At 36.9% G+C, this 23,804-nt stretch overlaps 1 protein-coding gene across 1 annotated transcript in view; it reads left to right on the forward strand.

Moving 5' to 3' along the window:
• The window catches only part of UTRN (utrophin), a 341,169-nt gene that overhangs the window by 113,245 nt on the left and 204,120 nt on the right, over positions 1-23,804 (forward strand). Inside the window, 9 exon segments of the mRNA XM_045572887.1 lie at positions 709-881; positions 4,492-4,642; positions 6,723-6,898; positions 11,259-11,394; positions 12,648-12,797; positions 14,297-14,372; positions 16,707-16,921; positions 18,961-19,078; positions 22,546-22,751. Coding sequence (XP_045428843.1) covers positions 709-881; positions 4,492-4,642; positions 6,723-6,898; positions 11,259-11,394; positions 12,648-12,797; positions 14,297-14,372; positions 16,707-16,921; positions 18,961-19,078; positions 22,546-22,751 — 1,401 coding nt within the window.

Raw genomic sequence — 23,804 nt, forward strand, 5'->3', positions numbered from 1 at the left:
GGGGGTACCTCAGCCCAGCCTGCTCCCTCTCACAGTGTGGGAGCCCTCGGGCATCCTTAGTGCTGCTGCCGAGGCAGGAGAGGCTCCCGCCACCCGCCACTGCTGCTGCACTTGCCAGCCATGAGCCTGGCTCAGGGCTCTGGCTTAGCAGCACTTCCCCGTGGGAGCACATTGACCACCAGGGGGAAGTTCCTGCATTGAGGGTCTGCCCCTTGGTGGCCAGTGCACATCACAGCGACTGGTCATTCTACTGTTTGGTCTATTTGCATATTAGCCTTTTATTATCTAGGTCCCGGATATAAGGTCACAATAAAATTGCTGATTGATTTGATGGCTTTGATTGACAGCTCATTTCTGTCACTTAAACTAGCATTTTAAATATATGAAAACATAAATGATTTTTAGCTTAAGCACTTCATTACCTATACAGAATGTTATAGAATTTTTTTATTTCTGGACAAATGCCACATGGAACATGTGCTAGGATTTTTTTTCCCCTCACCATTGGGATATCATGTAGTGTTCCTTACACTTTAGTCAATACAGGGTATTATTATTATTATTTTTAAGTTTCCAGTTTTGGTTAGTAAAAATTATTATATTTCATTATCTATTAAGTAAGTATTATACCATATACATTTTTCATCTGTGATTTCATTCTTTTTACCTTTTTGCTGGATTTGTTAATGTTTGGCAATATATTTGTAGAATATCAAAGTTCATCTGGACAAGCTCGGAGAGCAGATCGCAGTCATTCACGAGAAACAACCAGATGTTATCCTCGAAGCCTCTGGACCTGAAGCTATTCAGATCCGGGATACACTCACTCAACTGGATACGAAATGGGATGGAATTAACAGGATGTACAATGATCGTAAAGGGTATGTGTAAATTAAGTTAAACTTTAATTTAAAAAATAACTATAAGCTCATGAGCCATGACACATGTACATTAAGATTAACGAGAGTATGTTTCACATCCTTGGAAGAGGCTCTTTTTAATAAATTGTGTTGAGTGTAGTTTCTTAAAGAAAGAGGAAAGAGATTACATACAGGTGATCATTTGCAACATAATATCTTAATAATTAAAGGAAGCACCTTTAATTTTTAATATCTAAATAGTATCCATTTTCTTTAAAATAACTTAAGGGTTTTCATTAATGTTCACTTTCCCAACATGTTGATGATTAATGTGAGAGACACGAGCAGATAATTGGAATCCATATATAACCACAAACTCTTTAAAAATAACGTGTTAAGTAAAATGATTTTGAGCCTCTGTCTTTCTAGATTTTGACCAAGCCTATTAATAGGTGGAATTAAAAAAAAATGAGATGATTTTTGGCAGTAACTGGGTATATAGTAGAAAGGCAAATAAGATGTGAAATAATAGCCCAATATAAAGTACCATGTAAGAGAAAGTTAACACAGAAAAGTCCATTGGAAAACTTTAGAGACATATACACAAAAATTAGGCATCATGGTCTTCATCTTTTTTTTGTTTTAGCCTATAATCACATATGTGTGATTATAAAATCCTTGAAAAGATATCTTTCAGTGGCCTTTTGGTATATTTATTTGTATGGATTTTTAAATTCATCTGTATGCATTTAGAGAATATTGTTTTAAGTATACCTTTATGCATACTTCTATTTAATTAGACTTGTTTATTAGATAAAGATTAAATTGTTAAAAGTAATAGCATCTTTTTTTTTTAAAAAATATATTAGATTGATTTTGTACAGAGAGGAAGGGAGAGAGATAGAGAGTTAGAAACATCGATGAGAGAGAGTCATCGATCAGCTGCCTCTTGCACACTCCCTACTGGGGATATGCCCGCAACCAAGGTACGTGCCCTTGACCAGAATTGAACCTGGGACCTTTCAGTCCCCAAGCCGACGCTCTATCCACTGAGCTAAACCGGTTTTCGGCAAAAGTAATGACATCTTAAGGCTCTGCATTGCGTTATGAGATTGGTTATACTCTTGCCAACAGTATATGTGAAAGTTAACTGAATGCTTGTTAACAAGGAAAGGGTTGTTTGTTTGTTTTTTTCAGACCTCTGCCAATTGTATAGTGAAGATTGCATCTCAATAAATTTTCACTTCTTTGTTAGCGACATTTCAATATTCTTACATATGTTTGATGGCCCCAGTGTTATTTCTTCTGTCAGTTGTTAGGTCATATCTTTGCTCAGTTTTCTATTATGTATTACTATTTATTGATTAATTTATAAGAGGTTTTTTTCTACATTAAGGATATTACCTATTCATGTTTCTTGTTTATTGCTTAGTCCCAGCTTTTCATATGCCGTCTAATTTAATTTTGTTAACGGTATGTTTTTGATGTATGGGTTTAATTTTATATAATTATACTTTATGAGTCTTTTTCCTTCGTGATATTGGTTTGTTTAATGCTTACAAATTACTTTTTGTGTGATGTTATTTAAATATGTATCCTTTAAAAGCAATTTTGTTTGATTTAAAATTATCATTTAATAGCTAAGCCACCTGAATTTTATTTTTAAATATGTTTTGTATTAAGGCTCCAGGTGGGTGGTTCTATATACTGACTGTTCATTATCAAGCCTAGGGACCCAGGTAGGCAATGGTAACGTCATCAGAGACCAGGAACTGAGGTGGTGAATGTTTTTGGGGAAAGAGATCAATGCCAGTTGCGATATTAAAGAAAGCAAACTTGTATGTTTCTAGATTAAGGCTTGGATTTTGAGTCCTTTGACTCTCTGGAAGTCCATAGACCTTCACAATTTCATACTGCCTCCCATATGAACTGACCGTGATCAGAAAGGAGGTGATGACTTAGTGCCTCCTAGTTGAACATTTCTCCCTCTCTCTCTCTCTCTCTCTCTCTCTCTCTCTCTCTCTCTCTCTCTCTCTCTTTCTCTCTCTCTCTCTTTCTCTCTCTCTCCCTCCCCCTCCCTCCCTCTCTCTCATTTAATCTATGGCTATACTGCTTAGATTTATTTGGTTTACTGTTTATATTCTCAGTGTCTTTGGAGCGCCTTTCTAGCAACATCTTTTCTTTATTATTGCAGCATCCCCAAAGCTGAAATTTGTGGCTGTTATTTAGTTACTGCACATTTTTACCGAAGTCGATAAATATTGTTTTAATGGTTTTTCATAGTATTCTGTTTGAAGTGCTCTTAATTTTGTCATGCCCAATAGAATGTTGCTTCCTGTGGGCACTTAACAAATATTAACTACATTTTCAAAATTATGTTCATGGGCGAAGGAAAAATAAACATTATTTTAGAGTTAGAATTGTCAGGGATTATTTTATTATTTTTTAAAATAGTAATATCTTTTTATTATATAGAATACAAATTATATTAATATTAAAATCTCAGCGGTATCTTCCAAGCCTTTCCCAGCACCACTTAACGAAATGAAAAGGCAGAAGGAAAGTGTTTAGGATCTGACTGCAGTAAAACTTATACTTTTTTATACTTATTTTATACATTCTAAATACGACTAGCACTGGGCTTTGACTTTATCTTATTTCTAAAGGAGAGAGGATTAAATGGGCAACTCAGTAGTCCTTTGTCTCATTGCCTAACCTGGCTTTGCAGGCACTTCCATACTGTACTGTGGATTAGTCATTGCACAGAGGGTGTTAGTTTGCTAGAGTTACCTTAATAAGACACCACAGCTTGGACGGCTTACTCAACATACATTTATTGTTTCCAGTTCTGGAGGCTGTAACTCCAAGATCAAGGCTCCAGCAGGGTTAGTTTGTATTGAGGCCTTTCTCACTGGCTTGCAGTTGGCCACCTTCTCCCTGTGTCCTTTATGTCTTTTTCTCTCTGCTCTTTTGGACACAGTGAACGATATCTCTGGTGTCTCTTCCTTGTCTTATTAGGATACCAGTTGTGTGGGTTATGGCCCCACCCTTAAGACCTCATTTAAAAAAATTACCTCCCTGAAGGCCCTATCTCCAAATAGTCACTATAGGGGTTAGGGCTTCAACAAATGAGTTTTGGGATCACAATTCACTCCATCACACAGAGAATAAGGGAGGGAAAGGAAATTTTGAAGTGTTTTGGCATTTTGATTTTTGTTCTACCTGAGAAGTAAAACACCATAATTTTTTTCCTAAAAGAATAGAGTAATCATTTCTGACATTTCATTTAAAGTTGGGTGGGTTAACTGCCTGTAGCTAATCCATCTTGATTTTCCAAACTGAAGAAGGCTGTCTTTTCAGTTAATAAGCTGCCTAGTATGTGTGCAGGCATGTATGTGAAAGAAAGGGGGGTAGGATGGTGCTTGAGCCAGTTTCTTGGTACGACACCTTTCTCTAAAAGGAATCATTAACTGTAACCCATTATGAAAACTGATCCTAGAGCAGTGAGTTGTGAATTCACTGATCTTTGGAACTTTCAGTTTAAATTAGATTTGAATTTATTTAGAAAGAATGTTTCAAAGCAGTCCTGGAAAGTTTGGAAACCTATTTTATGTTCATTTTTGTCCTCTAGTTACGTTGACAGGTCTATGGAAGAATGGATAAAGTTCCACTGTGACCTCAATGAATTCAGCTTATGGGCAACGGAAGCTGAGGAGTTACTGGCTGATGCCTTGGCTCCAGATGGTGGCTTGGACCTAGAGAAAGCCAGGGTCCACCAAAAGGTGAGAGCTCTCCATCACAGGATGCAGATCTGCTACTAACTGCCATATTCCTTTCTTCTTCTTTTTTTATTTTTTTTATTTTTTTTTTATTTCAGAGAGGAGGGGAGAGGGAGAGAGAGAGAGAAACATCATTGATGAGAGAAAAATCATTGATCAGCTGCCTCCTCCATGCCCTCCACTGGGGATTTGATCCCGAAACCGTGGCATGTGCCCTGTTCAGGAATCGAACTATGATCTCCTGGTTCATAGATCGATGCTGGACCACTGGGCCACACTGGCTGGGCCATATTCTTTTAGTATAGGGGTGTCGAACTCAATCAGAGAAGGGGCCAAAATCTAAAATCCAGCCTAAATCGCGGGCCGAATGGTTTACTGAACAGTCATAAACTGTCATTGTGATGGAAACGCAGCAGAGTGCAGTGATGACAGCCCGGTGCGGGCCACATTGCAAGGCCTGGCGGGACGGATTTGGCCCTCGGGCCTTGTGTTTGACACATGTGTTTTAGTATGTGGCATTTAAGATATATTTAAAAAGTTAGAGCTAAATATATGAATTTTTAGATGCATTACAACCTGTAAATTTTATTCCAAATCTATTTTTCAGTCATAAAGGCTTAAGAAACATTATTTACATTTTTAATTAGAATTTTAGTGAAATTTAATTAAAAATACTCTGTAGTGGCTAATATGAAAAAAAAAATTATTTAAAAAAATTATATTTATGCCTGGCCAGTGTGGTTCAGTTGATCTATGAACCAGGAGTCATGGTTTGATTCCCAATCAAGGCACATGTCTGGATTGCAGGCTGGATCCCCAGTGTGGGGCATGCAGGAGGCAGCCAATCAATGATTTTCTCTCATCATTGGTACTTCTTTCTCTCTCTCCCTTTCCCTCCCTCTCTGAAATCAATAAAAGTACATTTAAAAAATTTAAAAATATATATATTTAAAATAACATACCTAAAATTTTGTACCCAAGACTAAGGCAGAAAGATATCAGCATACCTCACCCCTGTTTTCTGTACTTAGCACTTATTGCCACTTCGTATTATTGATAATTATTATAAAAGTAAATTATTCATGAGCTATGTCAGGGCAGCTGCTCATGTAAGTCTAATTCAGTCTTGGAAAATATAACAGTAGCAAAATCAGTTCTGCTAATAAAATAGGGCTTTAAACATAATGGTCAAAAAGCAAGCAAAATTTCTATTTACCATTGTTAAAATATTTTCTCTTTTATTATATTTTAAAAATGTATTTTATGGAGAAGGTTTATGAGGCATTAACAAATACATTTATTTTTTCTCATATACATGTTATTTTTAGAAATATAGATGAGTGCCTAAATTTATCTTTAAAATATTCTCTTTAAATCTGTTGCTTAAAAATTTAGAGACCATTGAAGCAATGTCTCAAGAAAATGTAGTTTACCTATCTGTGGTAGGACATAAGGGCATATAGATTTATTTTTCCTTTTTTTTAAAATTTATTTTTTATTAAAAAAAAAATATTTTTATTGATTTTTTACAGAGAGGAAGGGAGAGAGATAGAGAGCTAGAAACATCGATAAGAGAGAGCCTCCGACCAGCTGCCTCTTGCACACCCCTTACCGGGGATGTGCCTGCAACCAACGTACATGCCCCTGACCGGAATCGAACCTGGGACCTTTCAGTCCGCAGACCGACGTTCTACCACTGAGCCAAATCGGTTTCGGCTTATTTTTCCTTTTGATAAATGCTTTCAAGCACATATTTGGGAAAAGATAAGCAATCCCATTTAATCAAACCTGATTGATGCTTATGCTTCAGTTGTAAACAGCTGCTATTTTCTTCATATTATTTATTACCCTGTTTCACTGTATGACATCCACAAGCGTGGGTGAGATTTCAAAATGGATTTTGTGTAGTGCACTTACTGAAATTTAATGAAAATCTTTTTAAGTGCCTTTTTCATGAACATAATGTATCCCATGACTTTGTTCCTCTAGCACGTAAATTAATGCCTGGGAACCTGGGGGATTCCTTGCATCAGGAAATCTTAACTTAGTGTCAGAATTCATCTTGGGTTGTCCTCTGTTGTAGGAACTTGAAGAAAGCATTAGCAGTCACCAGCCCGGCTTTGCAGCCCTGAACAGATCCTGGGATGGGGTTGTCCAGAGACTCGGCCCCATGGATGGGAGCGCCTTAAAAGACAAGCTGGACAGCCTAAATCAACGTTGGGCTGCGATCATCGCAGAGGTGAAGGATCGGCGGCCAAGGTGACTGAGCTTCTCTAAGCTAAGGGCACAAGGGTAGACATTTAGGGCAGGACCTTTTAAAGATACAATCAGAGAAGTCCAGAGTTCTCTTGTTGCCTGATATTACTGACAGTTAAGACCTGCACTGTTCATGTTATGCATTTTAGAACCCTCCTCCTAACTGAATGTTCAGGCTGTCCATGAAGTCCCACCTTTTGGTGCAGTAGGATACACGTGAAACTTGCCTTGTTCTTTTTATTTCTGACTGTTGATTGTGATACGGTGACCATGTGGCAGGAACTGGAAGTAGTTGAAAGAACACTCTGGACTTCCGGTCTGAAGATCAGGGTTCAGGGTCAGGCTTCTCGCTTGCTCATTTCCTGACTGGACCTTGGGATCTTCATTAGTAATCCTCTCGCTAGGTTGTTTTTAGTCACAAGGTGTGCTGTGCTCATATATGTGTCAATGCTTGACAAATAATAAATACCTCAACTCTTCCAGGTAACAGGATACATATGATGTATTGTTGTTTGTTCTTATGCTAAATTATGTGACAGTGCCCCAGATTTTATTAGGGTACCTTTGGTTGTAAACACTTTACCAGTGACTATAAAGTTCAACATTATACGTGTGCTATATATTGCTTTAAAATTATTTTTGAAGTTATTTTCCTGAGATGGTTAATAACTAATGGATAATTTCTACTTTGCTTAATACATTCTGTCTTATAAATGACCTTTTTGGGGTGGATTAATGGTAATTGTAGGCTAAAAATTTCCAGGTACTTTTTCCTGCTAATCTTAACTCTGTAGATGATGTATTATTTTAGAGCACATGTGTCAAACACAAGGCCCGCGGGCCAAATCCGTCCCGCCAGGCCTTGCAATGTGGCCCGCACCGCGCTGTCATCACTGCACTCCGCTGCGTTTCCATCACAATGACAGTTATGACTGTTCAGTAAACCATTCGGCCCGCGATTTAGGCTGGATTTTAGATTTTGGCCCCTTCTCTGATTGAGTTCGACACCCCTACTTTAGAGCAATGCTAATATTTTGTTAAAGGCCAACCTAATATCTTTTTAAGTCCAAATACAGGCATACTTTGGAGATATTGTGGGTTCAGGCCCAGACCACTATAATAAATCCATCATTACAATAAAACAAGCCACACATATTTTTGGGTTTCCCACTGCAAATAAAAGTTATGTTTAAACTATACTGTAGCCTATTAAGTGTGTAATAGCATTTTGTCTAAACAATCCATTATGTACCTTAATTAAAAAATACTTTATTGCTAAAAAATGCTGACCATTATCTGAGCCTTCAATGAGTCATATCTTTTTGCTGGCTTGAGGGACTTACCTTCAATTTGTAAGAAAATGCAATTCCTGTCAAACACGGTAAAATGAAACACAATAAAGTGAGGTATGCCTATATTATAACATACAATATTCAAGTATGACTGTTTGGCCTTTGGTTGCTTTTTATAAAATAACAACATCTATCATTTTGTGTGTTTTTGTAAGAAGCAATAGTAGTTTGGGTGTCTTGGTTGAGAGTTTGCCACATAGTGGAGATAGCGTTTGGCACCTTGTACACAAGGCCCCATTTAACTCCATCTAACTATCTGCTAGTACAGGGTTGAGGAACCTTTTCTCTGCCAAGGGCCATTTGGATATTTATACCATCATTTACAGGCCATGCAAAATTAACAACTTAAAAATTAGCCTGCTATATTTGGTCAAATGTTTAATTAACTCACCCCTAATGCCTTGGCAGGGCCAGACAAAATGATTTCTTGGGCCTTATAGTGCCCATAGGCTGGAAGTTCCTCAAGCCTGCTCTAGGTCACCAGTAGGCCCATTTGTACAGCTTTAAAAACTGAGGCTCGAAGAGGTAAGGTCCAAGGTCTCACACAAAGTTATTGATGATGCTAACTTATGCTCTCAAATGCAGTTCTGTACAAACTTGGGAAGGCCACAGATCTCTAGCTGAGTTTTCTTTCTGTAAATAAGAACTCGGATATTTTTGTAGAGGAGTGTCATAAAAATTAGATTAGAGTGTTTATGAAAAGCATCTTTCCTGCAGTGCCCCCTAGTGGGGCTCGAGCCTGCAGCCTGGGCATGTGCCCTTGACTGGAATCGAACCTAGGACCCTTCAGTCCTCAGGCTGAATCTCTATCTACTGAGCCAAACTGACTAGGGCAAGAAGAAAAGATTTTAAGGAAAAAATGCTATGTACTGATGAAGATGCAGTGTTGTCGCCAGGTGGGGTGATGAGCCATGGCATTTAGGCATCATAGGGGAAAGATCCTGAAACAGAGCTTTGAAGCATTTATAGCCATTTCCCATACATTCCTCCTGGGGAGGGCCTTCTAGGGAAAATAAGTAGAACAGGCAAAGGTGGGAGGGAGGCATGAAATAGTATGGCAGGGGAGAGACCTGCCAAGGTTAGAGGGAGAGGAAGGTTCAGGGACCAGGGCCACGATTGGAAGCTGAGGTTCTTAGGATCTTCTATGCCATGCCCATGAGATTTCATGGGGAATCTTTCCAGCTTGAAAATTATCTATTTGCCAGGTCTTCTAAAGAAAAGGAGGTACCCACTGGCATAGTATTAGCAACAATACAGAAATTCTAAAGTTTTTTCAAATGGAGCTCTGTGGGATGTGCTAATTATAGCTTCCAGAACTAACACATTGAAGCCACTACTTATATTTTACTTTTTTTTTTTTTTTGAAAAGAATAATGCACCTCTTCTCTAACATCTGATATTTTAACTAAAGTGCTTGTTTTTATAAGTTCATGGTTTAACATCACTTCACTTAGTCATTTATCTTAACTCAGAGCCACGTTGGCACTTTAAGAGCTTAGATGTTATCATAGTCATCGAAGAAGCGCACGTTTCAATCTATTTTGTATTGAGTGCTTGTAGTTAAATAACTGCACAGGTCAACAGCTCACAGTGTTATTTCTTAATGAGCAATTGTTGTCTACTGTTAGAACATGAATTTAAAGCTTGTTTTTATTCATAGGGATAACATTTAAAATGTAGATTATATTTAGCTAGTCTACAGATGAAAATTTTGTGACTCAAATATGCAGTATTGAAATAACTTGCTATTTCCCTTCATAGATATATTTTCAAAATACTAAATTGGTCATGATTATGAAACATGAAACATTTAAATGCCAGCTTTTTTTTTTTTTTAATATAAGTCTATAATGGTATTTTAGGTGTTTCCAAAGTAGTTATTTTAGTGAAATACTCTTTGATTCAGAGGGTAAATTACCTGTTTTGGTATTTGTAGTCTTAACAATAGTACTGCTGCTTGATATTTTTGTTTTTAATTTTGAAGCAGTATTTCCTCCTAATGGATACTTAAATTTAAAAACTTGTGACTTTCATTAGTTTTTTAAATATTAAAATACCCTCTTAAATATTACTGATTCTCTACTAAATATATATTTATTTAATATATATATATATAAAGTTTTTTTGTGGTTGAAAAGACAAATTTATAGCCATAAAAATATGGTGATACAATGTAATTTATTAAAAAATTGCATAATAATTTAAATTATTAGCTATAAAATTAATGATACCACCCCAAGCTCTAAATTCTTTCTTAAAAATAAATAATCTTGTTTGTCATATGAGTTCTAATCATACTCTCATCTTCTGACACATGGTTTATATACTTATAAATGTTATTCTTATAACATTTAAATGATCTAATTAAGACAGTTTCTCTTTTATTTTTATGACGACTATTTGTGTCCTTATGTCCTTTAAAACTTTTCTTTATTTTCTAGATTTCTTTTTATGACTAGGCTATATTTAAATATCAGTTTTATTTTAATGAACCAACTAGATTTCCATTTTCTAATACTTGTAAAAAAATTCCATTTTCAGTATCTATTCTTTCTTTCCTGTGAATGAAGTGGAATAATAGTTGCCACCTAATGTTAATAATATCTCATATAATGAAGTTTTTCTCTCTCTATGGAGTAATTATGTGCCTTTTCTTATACTTTTAGATCAAAACACTTTTCATGGTTCTTAAAAAGTCTATTATGTTGAACAGTGGGATCTAGTTTAAAAAATTCTCATTATTAAATTTCAATATAATATTCATGATGAGAGAAAATAACAGTCTTTAGTTTCAGTGTTTTTGGGTTTAATAAAGGAAGAATTCTTACATTATCAAATAATTGGCATTGCAGAATGTATACATTATTATTGACACATTAAGACGTATTGAAATAATTATCAGGAGTTATTTCATTTGCGGTTTATTTAGTACAGATATGCAAAGCAAATGTGTGCTTTTCTGCTTAGTTGGATAATTTGTCCCAATATTTTTCAATAATATATTCTTTTAGAATATATGGAGAAAACAAGCAAGTGATGGAATATAGAAGGAGACTAGATGAGATTACCTGTTGGTTAACAAAGGCCGAGAATGCTGTGCAAAAGAGATCCACCACCGAGCTGGAAGAAAATTTCAAAGAATTAACGGTAAGTGGTTTGTCTTTACATTTGCCAATCCTTTTTTTGATGCACGCACAATTACACTAAAAATAAGAACATATTAGAAGAAGAAAAAGGTAAGAAACTTTGGACTTTTGTGGTACATGTGGTGAACTTTAAAGAGGGATACCTTGGTCTTCTAAAGAGCAGCTGTATTTTGTTCTTGCAGAGGTAAGGCTTCCCTCATAAAAATGATAAATCGTGTGGTCTCAGTATTAGACCTAAGGTTTTTAGGATACTTTAAGTAGACATCATCATTGTAGAATAAATTATTGCTTTGAAGTAAAGTTTTTGCTTTTGGATTTAGAAGATAATTGCTAATTACTAGCTATAAAGTTGAGTTTTGTAGAAACAAGAAAACTCTTTAAGTGACTTGAGGCCCAGGGTCATGGTTGTATTAATACAATCTTTTCTGCTTATCTACAACCTACAAGGGTTGTTTATAACTGTTTATTTATACTACGTATAAAATACATAAGGATATATAAATAAATATAATCAAATAGCCATAAATTTTATATCTTTTTGTGTTAAGAATTGAAAGACTTATTGCAGAACATAACATAGTGTCCATATTTTTATTTTATAAAAGAAGAAATTGGGTGAGTATGTGAATGAACACAAAGGCATGCATCAAAGTATGCCTAAAAGGATGCCTACTAATTTGAAGAGATTTTGTCTAAAGAAGTAAGATTGAGGCATTTTGGAAACTATTAGTAACAACAAAAAAATACTATGTGGGAAACAATTACTAAGTTTTCTTTTCAAAATGTGACATCAAATAGCCAACAAACTTGTTCCTGTTTTAACTACAAATTTCATTCGTTTTCTTGGAATATTTGTGGGCCATTGCAAAGGGCAGGACAGTACAATAGGATCTGTAGAGATGAGGTAGAGAGAGATGCATCCAACCCTTTTTATTTTGTTTTGGCCTTTCATTGGAACAGACATCATTTGCATCATCTAAGAACAGAATGTTAAATTATCAATGTAGATATGAGAGGATATGGCTCTATTATGAGACAGGGAGCACCCGAGTGCACATTGCAGGAGGTTGGTCGTTCCCGTGTCAATTACAATTTGTTAAGATATGTTCGGGCTTCTTATAGGTTTATTGTCTACTTAAGAAATTAAAAATTTACATTTGTAAAATACCCAAAGTATGTTAGTTTCTAATATAGTTCTTGAACTTTCTCTAGTGTGACAAACTTCTAATCATACCTCTCTTCTGACACCTTTAGGACTTAAACCAGGAGATGGACGTACAAGCTGAGAAACTCAAATGGCTGAATAGAACTGAATTGGAAATGCTCTCAGATAAAAGTCTGAGTTTACATGAAAGAGAAAAAATGTCAGAAAGCTTAAGAACTGTGAATTCCACTTGGAATAAGGTGTGTATTAAGAATTTCTTTATCATAGAATTTCACTGATTTTACTGTACGTAGGCGAATTATGAATGTCCAAGAACAACCAGTGCTGACTGTGCAGAGAATTCCAACAAACACACTTTGGGAAATACTATTCTGGGATATTTAATTCATTCATGCAGTCATTCATTCCCTGAATAGGGTTTAATCGAACTTTCACTTTATGCCAGTCACCATTTTAATACAGCAAAGAGTATGTCACTCCTTCTAATTTATTGTGGGGAGACAAGTAGCTAAGCAATTATAACATAGAGGGATCCATAGAGATATAAAAGTAGGGCATATACCTGGCCTTAGGAGGTAACTGGATGGTTTTTTGGAGGAGATCATTTCCAAGCTAGTTTGTAAAGGATGAATAAGAATTGGAAAAATGAACAGTGGGGGAAAGGGCACTGCAGAGAGAACAGCAGCAAGTGAAATGGTCTAGAAGAGACAGAGAATGAGCACAATGCACTTGGGTCCTGGAAGTGGCTCAGTATGAAGTAAAGAATGAGTGATGCTGGCAAACATCAGATCCTGGAGGCCGCACCTTGCATCACAAGGAATTTAAGCTGTGTTTTGAGAACAGTTCATCACTTTGAGAGCAGTGGGCAGCTGTCAAAGGTTGTTAAGCAGGAGAAAGTTACCTTTTGTAAGCTCACTATAGCTGAACTATAGTGATGGATGGAGTGATCCTAGGATGAATGTTCTTAGGATATCAGGAAGTCAAGTAACTCCTCTTAGCAAAACCCACTATCAGATCAGGATAGCTGATCTGGAAAGATCAATTAGTTATTAACTTTGTAAAGGGAGTTTCAGGGAGACAGATGATGACTTAGATTTGGACATGTCTGAATATCTAATTGCCAGACTGGAAGTACATTTTTGAGAGTCCTTGGCATCTTTAAACTCTGTGTGGTAGATGTAACCATTAGAAACCAGGACCCAGGGAGAGAAGCCTGAGTCAGTGACAGAAACGAAAACTCCTGCCCTTTAGAATGTTAACATTTGATGGATGGGCAGAGGAGAATGAGCTGGTAAAGGACACTTAGAAGGTCAGAGAGAGGAGGGAGGAAAGTCAGGAATACAGACTGTTCAGAGTTCAAGGGAGCGTGTGTAACAGCATTAAATGTTACAAAGGGCCAGGGCAGCTAAGGACTGGATGGCGTTCTTAATTTATTTTAAATTGATTTCAGAGGCGATGGGAGAGGGAGGGAGAGAGAATCATCAGTAATGAGAGAGAATCATTGATTGGATGACTGACTCCTGCATGCCCCCTGAGACAAGGGAATGTGCCCTGGCTGGGAAAGGAACCATGATCTGGTTCATAGGATGATGCTCAATCACTGAGCCACACGGTTGGGCTGGATGTTATTTTGATAGTAATGTTGGTGGAGTAGGGGCTTAAGCAAGACTGCAGTGGATAGCAAGATCACCTTTATTTATATGGTACTCTTCTCTTTCCACTTGGCAGGATGCTATAGGTATGCAGAGATGTGCCCACTGCACTGAAGGAACGCGGCCAGGAGCCCTGCTCAGTTTCTCAGACAAGAACTGCTGGTAAGATACAGTTTATTCCTTAACCATTTTTTTAAATAAATATAGCAAGACATTATAACTATGTTTATCATATATGAATTAGAGAAAACTTTAAACTGAAAAACACAACACAGTTGTGATCTGTTACTCTATTTTCAATTACTTCAAAGCAATGTCTTCTTTAAACCCAGCACATACTTGCCTACAAGGCACTCGTGAGAGATAAGCTTTTTGCCTTTCTTGGAACAAGAGTGGGACCTGGTCCCCAAGAGAGCCTGGGAAGGGAAGGGAGGAGGCAAGGTGGGAAACTGAGGACATGCGGTTTTTCAGAAAGTCAGCTATAACCAATACCCAACATGCCCTGGGAGGGTGTAATTGCATGCAGATCATGACTGAGAACAAAGGATTAGGTATCCCGGAACCAAGTGGGAGATGAGGTTTTGGAACAGTTCTCCATCCCAGGGAAACAATTTACTGATAGATGCCAATGATCACTTCTGTGTGGAGGGAAAAGTTTTCTCACTATTTCTTTCTCTCCTTGTCCCCATCAGAGTACGGGTTATGGCACCATAGCTATAACACCGTACCTTGCAAGCTCTCTGAAACACCGTGCCCTGCTCTCTCTCTTGACTCTTACTGGCCCTTTAATTTTGGAATTGGAAATTTCAGTAGATGATTTTGTCAAGATATATGCAAACCTGTTGGAGCTTTTAATTTAAATTGTGCTGAATTTATGGATTGACGATATCTTTTAGAAAATTAATTAAGCCTTATCTAATATACCGTATGTTAAAGTGGGCTCCAGATGGCTCTAATAATTCAGCTACCTTGTGTAAAACTAAAGAAAAACAATCAACCTTCTATCTTTTAAAACAGAAGACAAGCACAAACAACTGAGAGAGAATAATATATATCCAAATTTTGAAGAAGACAAGAATCTCTAACTGAAAGTTCTGGAAAAACAATCTCCCAGGACAGATTTATGGATCTGATCACCCAAATTTGATAACATCTATATGTTAAAAACAAAACACACATTAAAAATCCTAAAGTAGAAACAGTGTTTTCATCAATATGGCAAGATTCATCGTTCCTATAAAAAATGAGTCCTTGCAAATAGAAAAGGAAGCAGATAAAGACCACAGTTATAAATTATACTATATTTGGTTAACAAACAAAAAAAGTTTGCTCTCACTGATAATAAAAAACCAGTAAATGAGCACACTGGTGAGCACTGTGTGTTCATCCATTGAGACAGAGTATCATTGGTGTATATCCTGGATGCGGAGTCCACATGTTGCTGTTGCAAATCTCAATTTTCAACTTTTAAGGAAAATTAGCACTGCTATTTTATTTTGCTAATAAATATTAAATACATTACTTTTATTTTCATGTTTTCTGATCTAGTCATTCTGCTTTAGCAAATCGATACCAAAGTGTTCATCAGAAATATGCTAAGTACTCTATACAAATGGAAGGAGCCAACTAAGTATCTAGCTATAGGGAAAGAGTTAAGTAACAGGTAGTGAATATATATACATATTAGAGGTCTGGTGCATGAAATTTGTGCATAGTGGGAGAGTGTCCCTCAGCCCTGCCTGCACCCTTTCCAATCCGGGACCCCTCAGGAGATGTCCCTGTGGGATTGGACCTAAACCCGCAGTCAGACATTCCTCTCACAATCCAGGACAGCTGGCTCCTAACCGCTCACCTGCCTGCCTGCTTGATCACCCCTAACTGCCTCTGCCTGCCTGCCTGATTGCCCCTAACCACTCTCCCTTCCCTGCCAGCCTGATCGCCCCTAAGCACCTCTGCCTCAGTGCAGCCACCTTGGCTTTGTCCAGAAGGATGTCTAGAAGACATCCAGTCTAATTAGCATATTACCCTTTTATTAGTATAGATATTCTTACTTAGGTATTCACAGTGATGTGGATGAAGAATTGCTAATGTTCATATTATAAATTTAAGTGCTTTACAAGCTATCTGAAAAACAGAAAACTATGAATAAGTTGGCTTCATAATTAAGGCAAACCGCTTGACAAAATAAAATAGCAGTGCTAATTTTCTCACAGTTGGTGTATTTCTTACTATTATCTTCTCTTGGTGTCAGTGTTAGTTACTTTTGAGTTATTGCTGCCCTAGAATATTGTATAACTGGGTGTTTAATTGGCTTTACAGCTACCAAAGGTACTGTCGGAAATACCATTGCCACTTCCATATGAAGAAATAAAAAACTCTCACCATTTTTTAACCTAATCTAAATTTTATATAAGCACACAGATGCATGTCAACATTGCCCCACCACAGTCAGAATATCCTGTTGACTGAGTACTTTGCTACATTTTTTTATTTCAGCTCATCCTGCTCCCATAAAGGTGGTGCTAGTGTCCTCTGCATCAGAGCCTCCTGCTCAGGCTCCTCATACTTCGGAAATTTCAGTACCTGATGATCTGGATAAAACGACAACAGAACTAGCTGACTGGCTGATATTGATCGACCAGATGCTGAAGTCCAACATTGTCACTGTTGGGGATGTGGGAGAGATTAATAAGACGATTTCCAGAATGAAAGTAGGTTCATAGGGTAGAGGTTTGTCATGGCAACACCTCGGCACATGGGTAGACATGATCTGTCTGGCTCCCTTTTGTTTGTCCTGAACTCTGGGAGAGTGAGCTTTAAGAACTTCTTTATCTGCCAAACAGCCATCCCAGACTAGCTGGGAAGAGTCCAGATTTTCTTGCATTTGTGCTGTTTTGGTAAGATCACCTTTACCACGTGAGTTGTAGACTCAGTGTATATTTTCACATCTGAAACTGAGATTGTAAATCTAGTCCCATCAGTACAATGTAAACTAGTGTTACAGTTAATGCCTAGTATGATGTATGATAATTTCCTGAAGTGCCTTTTCAACTTTTGCTTTATAATGAGATAATTTGTTTAATTGCTGACATTAGAAGTGAGAATGCCTGACCATCATTTTATATACATATATATGCACACTATGCCATGCTAATTTGTAAGGTTATTTTTCCATATTCAGTGTGTGCTGGCTTCTGGGCTTGTGTGCTGTATAGAGAATAGAGATACGGCACAGAATATACTAAATACAAATTGACAAATTTGGAATGAATCATTAAGTAATGACAGTGATTGCTAACTGTTATTAAGTGCTTAATGTGTGTTGGGCACTTTTGTAAGTAATCTACATGTTTACTTCCTTAACTATCTTTTGAGATAGTTACCACATGTATCCCAGATTACATATATGCCCAGCTATGATGGAGGCACTTAATGTGTGCAAGTAGATGGTCTCTGCACAGAACAGAGTGTAATAGCAGGCATAGGCAGGTGCATATGACGGGATAGGGGAGCCTGGGTGAAGGAGAGAGTTACTGCCACAGCGATGGAAGGCAGACTATGTAGGATTTTCACATGTAGGAACAAGTAAATGGCATCGCTGGTCTGGGGAGCAGAGAGAATAAAGACATGAGGTGGGGGAGCATGGAGGGTGAGGGATACGGGGGTCATCATTTGTGCAGCAAAGAAATGCAGTAGGAAGTGAGATAGCAAGGACAGCTTGAGTTCACGCTGATGGAGCTTGCAGGCCACGCAGAGCCCTTTGGACTTTTCATCTGCAAGCCATGGGCACGTGTTTTTACTCCTTTTCTTTTTTACATTGTGGCTGGAGACTGATGATAACAATGATCTCTCTTAAGCAGGAACAATGGGAATAGTGCAAGAGATGCTTAATACAAAGAAAAGAGCCTTTCTGGGCTGCTAAGACCATGCTGTCACAATTAGCAGAGATTCGGAATAGTAGAAGTGAAATGTAGATGAGGGTTTGATTGATTCAGTTTCGAGTGTGTTGTGTTGAGAGGTTCTTAGGCCATTTAGAAAGAAATGACCAGCATTCATTGCAATGTCTCTCTGGGCCCCGGATTGGAAGTTGTGAATAATCCATTTAGAAATAACATTTGACACTGCAGGAGTAATTGGAGTCTGCGAAATTAGTGAATTCTGAAAGAGGAAGCGCTGGGAGAGAATCTTTGCCATGCCATTTGCACCTATTGGAAATAGTCTTTAGGGCTATTAGTTCCATATTTGAAACACAGCATTTCCTGACATTAACTTTTCTCCCATCCTTATCAAGAGATACGTGTATAGCAACAGTTTTCCGTGTATAAAATTATTTAATTTACAATTATTCAATTAGCATTTTTCTAATACTTCACTGCCATCCCTGAAGGTGACAGTGGTTTGTGTTCATACCCAATGCAGGCCTGATAGGCATCACTGCTAATCTTTTCAGAGCAGTTCTTAGTTTTTAAAGGGACTTCTTCATTTAATCTCCTCAGAACTGACACAGCTTAGCTGTCAGTATCTTACCATTTCTTCTTGTGAAAACAAAAGCACAGACAGGTGAAGTAATCTAGATGGTAAGTGGTAGAGCTGAGATTTGAACCTAGGACTGACTGTGCCACAAACACAGATGCCTCACTGTCCTGTTCAGGAGACAGACAACTTTGATGTCAGTCCACCAGTTTTGCTCCTTAGTGTTCTTGGCGAGCAGCCTATTAACACATCTTAAAAATCATTTCTACTTAAACAGATCACAAAGGCGGACATGGAACAGCGCCATCTTCACCTTGACCATGCTTTAACACTGGCTCAGAATTTGAAAAATAAAGCTTCCAGTTCAGATGTGAGAACAGCAAACACAGAAAAATGTAAGTCCAAAAAATTGTATGACATCATCTACTTTCACTCACACACATATACACCTTTTCAAAGATTATTCAACCAGAAATTAATATTATTTAATACTCTTTATCTATGAATAAATACAGTTTTCCCTTGTTTTTTTTTAATCTTTTGTGTACAGTCAGAATTCCCTTTTGAATTCATCAAAGTATTAATATTATTACATTTAAGTAGTTACTGATTCATTAGATTATTAGCTCTTAAGGTAATATTCCTTTTGAAGGAACCAAGAAAAAAAAAATTAGAGAAACCCACAGGAATGCAAACCCATTCTTTCATTGTAATTCATTCACTAAAACGAAATCTTAGCATGTCTTTTAACTCATCTTCTCAAAATTCAGTCCAAAGATATTTATTGAGCAACTACTCTGTACCTCTGTAGCTGGCAGTAATCTGGGAACACCTTAGCTAAAGACAAAATAAAGCAAAATAAGTAATAAGCAAACAAAGCAATCACAGACAACCACAATTTTTGCTTTGAGATTAATATCTGGCTTAAAAGCACCTGTATGTCATATCAAACAAAGTCTAAATTCTCAAGAATGGGAAGGAAAAAGCAATCTATTAATAAAAGGAGGGAGAAAGAAGCAAAATGGCGAATTCAGGAAAAATAACCCCACTTTGTGAGACACTAAAAGTGTTCTGCTAATGCCTCTGTTATAATAAACCTTGTTGTCACATTTATTTTGAAATCAAAACATACTTTAGGGACTTTTTAGGGCGGTCACCGTCTGCTTTTATCACCCTCTCTTCCATTTCAGCTCTCAGCCTCATCTGTATCGCTCCGTACTGTATATGTCCTTTAAAACTTCCGGACAGTTCTCAGTTCTCATTCTCCTTACCTTTATTCGCATATTTTTTTTTTCCCCTCGACCTTTTCTCCCTGGTGAAATTCTCCTCAGCTAATAAAATGTCACCCACTCAATAAAGTCTTTCCCACCCTGTTCTGGTCCCTCATGTTTTCTATCTTTAGTTCCTGCCATGATCTTTGCTCCCAGAACTTCATTGTGAATCTCACAGTTACTGAAATTTCCTCCATAGATTTCAAATAGTCCCCTTTCTGGGGCCTCCCACCATACTTCATGCAAGCTGTGGACTTAATCTGTGGCAGAATATAAACTGGAATGTATTTTATTACCTTGTTGACTATTTCTCGAGGGGAGAAACTTGACTGTTTCTCCTATAAAAATGGTGCTTGGGTTTCAAAATAAATGTGTGGCAGCAAGGTTGTTGCAAGAGATGAGTTAGCAAAGAGCTTTTACTGTCTCAGCATGTTGCTTTATTTTTTACGGATTCAGCCATTTTCCTTCCTTTTCTGAATTGATGGATTGCTATGTCTATGGAGATCCGGAGGGACCCCATTTCCCATTGCTGGCAGGGGAGCTTCTCTGGTTTAGTGACACCAAACTCTTTGCAAATCCATCTCCATTTTGCCTTTTCTACAGACTTACGTTCCCTCCCCCCATCTTCCCCACCACCTTTGTATTTGTCCAGTTTCTTTCCTTCTCCCAAGTATCTTGCCTTTCCAGTTTACCTCTCTCTCTTTGTTTTCTCTCCATTTTCTTATGTAGAGACTGCACAGTCTTTGTCACGATTTATTATATGAAAAATCATCCTCAGCTTCTACTATCAATAGTAGTAGAAGTTTTTTGCTCTTTTTGCTCTTAATCACAAATAGTAGGATAATATGCTTCTTTTTATGATACACCAGTGATACTTGCAGACACTTGATGTTTTTAGTTTTATTTATTCAATTTTCAGGGTTCTAGTTGAATTGGTCAAAGACAAGTAGAACATTATGATAGATTTGTCTTCTCAAGATACAATCTTAAGCAATTTATTTAAGCTTTTATTCAGACAGTATAAAACCAATCATCTCATTGACACAATTTTTGTTTTAGAATTAATATATGTGAGTATAATTTGCAGGTTTCTGAACAATATTGGAGTGATAACTTTAATGGTTCATGATAGCCTGTATTATCCCAAGAATTTTACCAGAAGTAATGTTATATTGTAATTAAGTTCTTCTTGGCCTGCTACATACCTATAGCCCTTCAATTTTCCATCACATTCACAATATGTTCTAGAATTTGTTTTTAACTTTCTACCTGTTATTCCATGGGTTGTTGAAGATATTGAAAGCTATTGCTTATGAGTACTTCAGTTCAAGATCATGAACTGCCATTGAAGTTATTAATTAGAAGTTTATTTCCTTAGATCTTTCTTTCTTAATTTCATCTTAAAAATGGAAGAGGAAAGAAGGGAGGTGAGGAGAGAAAGAGACTGTGGGTGTTTATTATTATTATTATTATTATAATTATTATTATAATGAAGGGCTGGGTACATAAAACTTGAATTTACTTTTATTTTTAGTGTCTCTTGAACATAGAAAAATATTTCCTTTTAGAGAGATTTTATGCTATAGTAAAACAAAGGTGAAAGTATTCTTAAGGAGTTTTCTTTTCAAATCAAAACTACCTTAGAGCATCTCCTTTGAGGATGACAAGTGATTCTGTCTGCGTCTGTCATATATATATATATATATATATATATATATATATATATATACATACATACATATATATAATATTATATATATATATATATATATATGTATATATATTATTATTGATTTTTTTTTTCAGAGAGGGAGAGAGGGATAGAGAGTTAGAAACATCAATGAGAGAGAAACATCGATCACTGCTTCTTGCACACCCCCTACTGGGGATGCGCCCACAACCAAGGTACATGCCGTTGACTGGAATCGTACCCGGAACCTTTCAGTCTGCAGACCGACGCTCTATCTACTGAGCCAAACCGGTTTCGGCTGTCTGCGTCTGTCTTAAAATACTATTAATACCTTTCTTAAACCAGGTCTTGTAAATATAAAATAAGATAGAAAATTATTTTTCTTAGAACTTTTTGCTTTACCAGTTCACAGTAGTAGATATTTTTTATTGGTAGGCATTTTAGTACATTTAGTATATATATTAACCAAAGAACTTGCATGACTTGTATGCATATATGCATAACCCATGGCCACAGGCAATAGTGTGGTGAAGGCCTGGGATGGGGCAGAAGCCTGGTGGAATGGGGTAATAGGTGGGGGAAATGGGAGACATCTTTAATACATTCAACAATAAAGACAAATTAAAATATATAAAAAACTGCTCATATATAAAAAAAGAAAATAAACAAAAGAGGCCAGCAGTTGGAACAGTAAAAAATAAAATTTAGTGGAGTTTAATAGAAGAATTTTTCTTTAAAAAAGGTTTCTGAAATATATCAACTGTATAGTGTGACTATGTGTCGACTTGCCTCTTTTCTCTTTTCTTTTGCTAGCTTCATTTGTAATAAGTTTGGTTTCAGGCACTTTTCCCCTTTCCTGAGAGTCACTTTCAGGAATTCTTTTTTGTATTGCTTCCTTTAGTGGAGGAGGTGAGGAACCATTGGAACAGCACTCAGCAGAGCTTGGAGTTGCGGCTGAAGCAGCTGGAGGACATGGTGATTGACAGCCTACAGTGGGATGATCACAAGAAAGAGACTGAAGAACTTATGAGAAAATATGAGGCTCGACTCTATAGTCTTCAACAAGCCCGAAGAGATCCACTTAACAAACAAATTGCTGAAAATCAAGTAAGACTCAATAGATACCTTTTGGCGATATTGATTTGTGGATGTTGGGGGGTTTTTGGTTCTGTAGTTTTAAGGATTCTTGTGATGCTTTCCCAAGTTCTTAGAATATGCAGTGAAATTACCGTATTTTTCGGACCATAAGACGCACTTTTTCCCCCCCAGAAGTGGGGGGAAAAAGTCCCTGCGTCTTATGGTCCAAATATAGCCTACACATATACTTTAAAAAAAAAGTTTTTTTACTTGCCCGGCTCTGTGTGGTCTCTGTGTGCTTGCCCGGCTCTAAAATGGTTCTAAATGCTGCTGTTTACTTTACAGGGTTGATTACATGTGTTTATGACTGTGATGTTGGGTTTTAATGCACATAAAATATTTTAGGACACTATTTGTTTCAGAATCTTTTTTTCTTCATTTCCCTTCTCTAAAAACTGGTGCGTCTTATGGTTTCGGAGCATCTTATGGTCCGAAAAATACGGTAATATAAAGCATTTGACCAGGAAGAATTGTGAAAAATTTCTGGAGCCATAACAAATCGAAATGTACATGTATCTTAGATTTACAGCTCACTGACTCCTTGCAATTGGAACACAGCCACAAACCAGCCACTAGAAAGAGAACATTTTCAGGATCCCAAGAACCTTCCTTTGTTCCCTTCATGTCTACCCTGAAGGTTATTTCTATTTAGGAAATTTCTTGAGACTTTCCTTTGAGGGCTACTGTAGGGAACAAATCAGGTAATAAGTAAGTTTAGTTTCTTTTAATACCTTTTTAACAAAGTGGTTTATCAGTGTCATCAGAGCATCGACCTTCTGTGATCAGTTTGGTTAATAGAGTTGATGACATTGAACATGTATGGCACTATTTTAAATTTTCTCCATAATCACAGAAAATATTCTTGAATTACTGTTTATGGCTGTCAGTTTATATTTTAGTGCAACATTTACTTTCCCTTCAGATAGCCTAATATAAAAGTGTACATTTGTGAAGAATATAATAATGGAAGCTAAGTCTCAATGATGAAAGTATATCTTCATTCTTCACACATACGGAATTTTC

This window comes from Pipistrellus kuhlii, unplaced genomic scaffold, assembly GCF_014108245.1.
Source record: "Pipistrellus kuhlii isolate mPipKuh1 unplaced genomic scaffold, mPipKuh1.p scaffold_m20_p_5, whole genome shotgun sequence".
NCBI lineage: Eukaryota > Metazoa > Chordata > Mammalia > Chiroptera > Vespertilionidae > Pipistrellus > Pipistrellus kuhlii.